Here is a 3,044-nt window from a genome sequence, read left to right on the forward strand (position 1 = left end):
GCCTTGCCCGGCCTGGGCTGCTCCACCACAGCCTTCCGGGCCCCACACCCCCGGTCACATCTGGCCTGTAAGCCGGGAACCCGCCGGGGCGGGGCGGGCTCAGGGGAGCCGAGACATTCCACGTGGTTCCATTTTTGCTCAGCTCCCCTCCTGGAGAGGCCCCAGGGCCTCCGGGGGTGTCGGAGGTGCCCTCTTCTGTAAGCTCCCCAGCCCGCATGTCCATCCAGATGGACCATGTTTGGGGGTGTATGAGAGATCTCGGCGGATTGGAGGGATCCCAATCTTGCTTTGGGGGAGCCAGAGGGCACAGAAGCATGTTACCTAGCACAGGGAGGCTGATGCAAGCCTGGTGCCATTAATTAGCGGGGTCCCCCTGGTGGCACAGGGGTGAGGACGCAGCACTACAGAGCTGGCCGTGGCCACTTCATTGCCGGCTCGATCCCTGGCCCGGAGGTGACCCACAGGGCCCAGCAGACCCCGCCTGCTCCCCTCAGCAGTGCGTTTCAGTCCATCTGCCTGTTCTGCTCCCCGCTCTGTCTCTGGTGAAGACTCTCACCCCCTGCGCCTCTGGCCTGTACCCCCGTTCTGTGTGCAAAAATCAAATCTTAAAAAAAGTTGGTTAGTGACTTCGGTCACCCTGGCCTCCACACACACTCATCACCTGATGTCACGTGGTGCCACGGAGAACGACGGAAGGGGGCCTGCCCTTATTTTGCCAGCCCTCAGGAGGAGAGGCGACAGGTTCACTCGCGGCAGCAACGGCGAGCGCCTGGTCTTTCCTTCATGCCTTTCCAGCCGGTGCACGGTAACAGCCAGGACCCAGCAGGACCCAGCCTGCAGCTGTGGCGGCAAGAAGGTGCCAGTCTCCCTGGAAGCGCCTTGCCACCCGGAGCCTCCTACCCGCTGCCTCCCTGCCCCACCGTCAGCTCCCCACGGTCATCAGCATCTGGCCAGAACCCAGGCAGCGGTGGAGAACGCGCCCAGCGCTTTCCGATGAGGGGCAGCAGTCCTCGGTGTGGGTAGCAGTGGCCGAGGCGGGCTTAAGCCTCTGTAGCCTTCTCCCTGCTGGGGTGGGGGCGAGGGCCACCTTGTCTACCCTGCATTATTTTTCTTCCTGGACGCCTGTGCTCGGAAAGACGAAGAACAAATCACTTCTCCATCTCTAAGTGATCCAGGGGAGCTCTAGTCTGCCTGGAGCAGCCGGTGGGTGGCAGGGAGCACCCGTGCACGCCCCTGAAATGACATTCTTTCAACCAATGCTTCCGAGCCGGCGTGCCGAGGGGCATCTCTGGGTGCTGCTTGGAAACTGAAAACAGTCTCAGGCCCTTGGCACCAGAGGTCTGTGGACTATGGGTGAAGGCACTGGCAGGGAATACCTGGTTGGGGACTGCGGCGGGCAGAAATGTGCCTCTCCAAGGTGTGCACACTCTGCTCCCCGGAAACTGAGGGGTGTTACCCTATATAGTCAAAGGGACTCTACAGTGTGTCTATGTTAAGGGGCTTGAGAAGGGGCATTGCTGTGGATTACCTGCTGGAGCCAAGCCGAGCTTCCTCGGGAGGAGGCAGAAAGCAGAGCCATTGAGAGACGCCCGAGGGAAGCCAGAGCCAGTGCAAAGGGAAGACGCTACTCTACGGGCTTTTCTGTTTAAGACTGATTTATTTATTTATGCACACAGAACTGGGGTACAGGCCAGAGGTGCAGGGGTGGTAAGGGGACTCACCAGAGACAGAGTGGGGAGCAGAACAGGCGGCTTGACTGAAATGCACCGCTGAGGGGAGCAGCGGGGAGACAGGAGAAGTCTGCTGGGCCTGTGGGTCTCTCCCTGGCCGGGGATTGAACTCACGCTGAAGGAGCAGGTAGCATCGTAGAGCTGCACCTTAACCCTCTGCGCCACCAGGGACCCCAAGCCTAGGGCTGCAGGCAGCTTCTAGAAAGGCAAAGAAACCTATGTCCCCTCTCTCCAGCAAGACCCAGTCCTGAGAATCTAGTTCAGCCTCTGGCCTCCAGAACTGTGGCTGTATCTGTGCTGCGTTCAAGACTAACGAGCGGCAACGTGTGGCATTAACAGGGCGCTAGGGAGCGTCGGCTGCCTTGCAAGGTGGCCGTGAGCTCCGAGCCCGCGTGGGGAAGAGCCTGGCCCAGGGCACGGATCGGTAGAGCCACACAGCCCCGGGACTCCCCCTCGGGGCCAGGAGCGTGGACAGATCTACCACGCGGCTCGATGCCTGTGCTACGAAGTGAACCACAGGCTCCCTGGCCCGCCCCTGGCACGTGTGGGGCTGCCAAGGTGGGCTCCCAGGAGACCCTCAGCCCTCGGCCCTGGAGGGCGGGAGGTGCAGGTGGGGACCCTGATCCTCCTCCCGGGCGCCGTGGCCATGTGCGCTGGGGGCCACTTCCTGCTCTTGTCCCGGGGAGCTTCCGTGTCTGCACCGGGCATGGGCTCCTCCTTCCAAACTCTCTGGCCCTTGGACTGGCACGCGGAGGTGGCGCGTGGCGCCTGCTGTCCGCTGTCCTGGCAGGGGCTCCCGGGCTCCTCTGGGCAGGGCCGGCGTGGTGTGCAGTCTCCTCAGCAGCGGCCGCAGCTCTGTGCTCTGTCCTGGGCCCTGGGCCCTGGCCTTGCATCAGCGGTCCAATGGCCTCTCCAGCATGGGGGCAGGAGGCGCTGGGCGGAGCAGCAAGGTGCTGGGCCCCGCCCTTTCCCCTCCGGGCTCTCGAAGGCCCCCTGGCCCGTGGCCAGCACCCTGCCCCCTCTCCCGGCACCTCAGACGCTGCCCCCTCCGGCCCTTCACAGGGACGTTCGTCTCCGCCTTCACCGTGCTGTGCGGAGCCCGCACCGACCTCCCAGACAGGCACGTGTGCTGCGTCTTCTGGCTGAACATCGCCGCGGCCCTCATCCAGATCCTCACGGCCATCGTCATGGTGGGCTGGATCATGAGCATCTTCTGGGGCATGGACATGGTCATCCTCGCCAGTGAGTAGCTGCCGGCGCCCACCGCTGCGGCCCCGGGCTGGTGGGTGCACGGGGCGGGGCCTGCGGGTTGGG

The 3,044-nt window shown here is 63.7% G+C and overlaps 1 protein-coding gene across 2 annotated transcripts in view; it reads left to right on the forward strand.

Moving 5' to 3' along the window:
* The first annotated feature begins 1,795 nt into the window (after positions 1–1,795).
* The window catches only part of LOC101629484 (chromosome unknown open reading frame, human C1orf95), a 9,037-nt gene continuing 7,788 nt past the window's right edge, over positions 1,796–3,044 (forward strand). For both annotated transcript variants that reach the window (XM_012731032.1, XM_012731033.1), the window contains exon 1: positions 1,796–2,972. In XM_012731032.1, the coding sequence (XP_012586486.1) occupies positions 2,648–2,972 (325 nt within the window). In that variant the 5' untranslated portion in view covers positions 1,796–2,647. The remainder of the gene's footprint in view (positions 2,973–3,044) is intronic.

The sequence above is a fragment of the Condylura cristata genome, unplaced genomic scaffold (genome assembly GCF_000260355.1).
Source record: "Condylura cristata isolate star-nosed mole 26May11 unplaced genomic scaffold, ConCri1.0 scaffold00029, whole genome shotgun sequence".
In the NCBI taxonomy this organism is placed as follows: domain Eukaryota; kingdom Metazoa; phylum Chordata; class Mammalia; order Eulipotyphla; family Talpidae; genus Condylura; species Condylura cristata.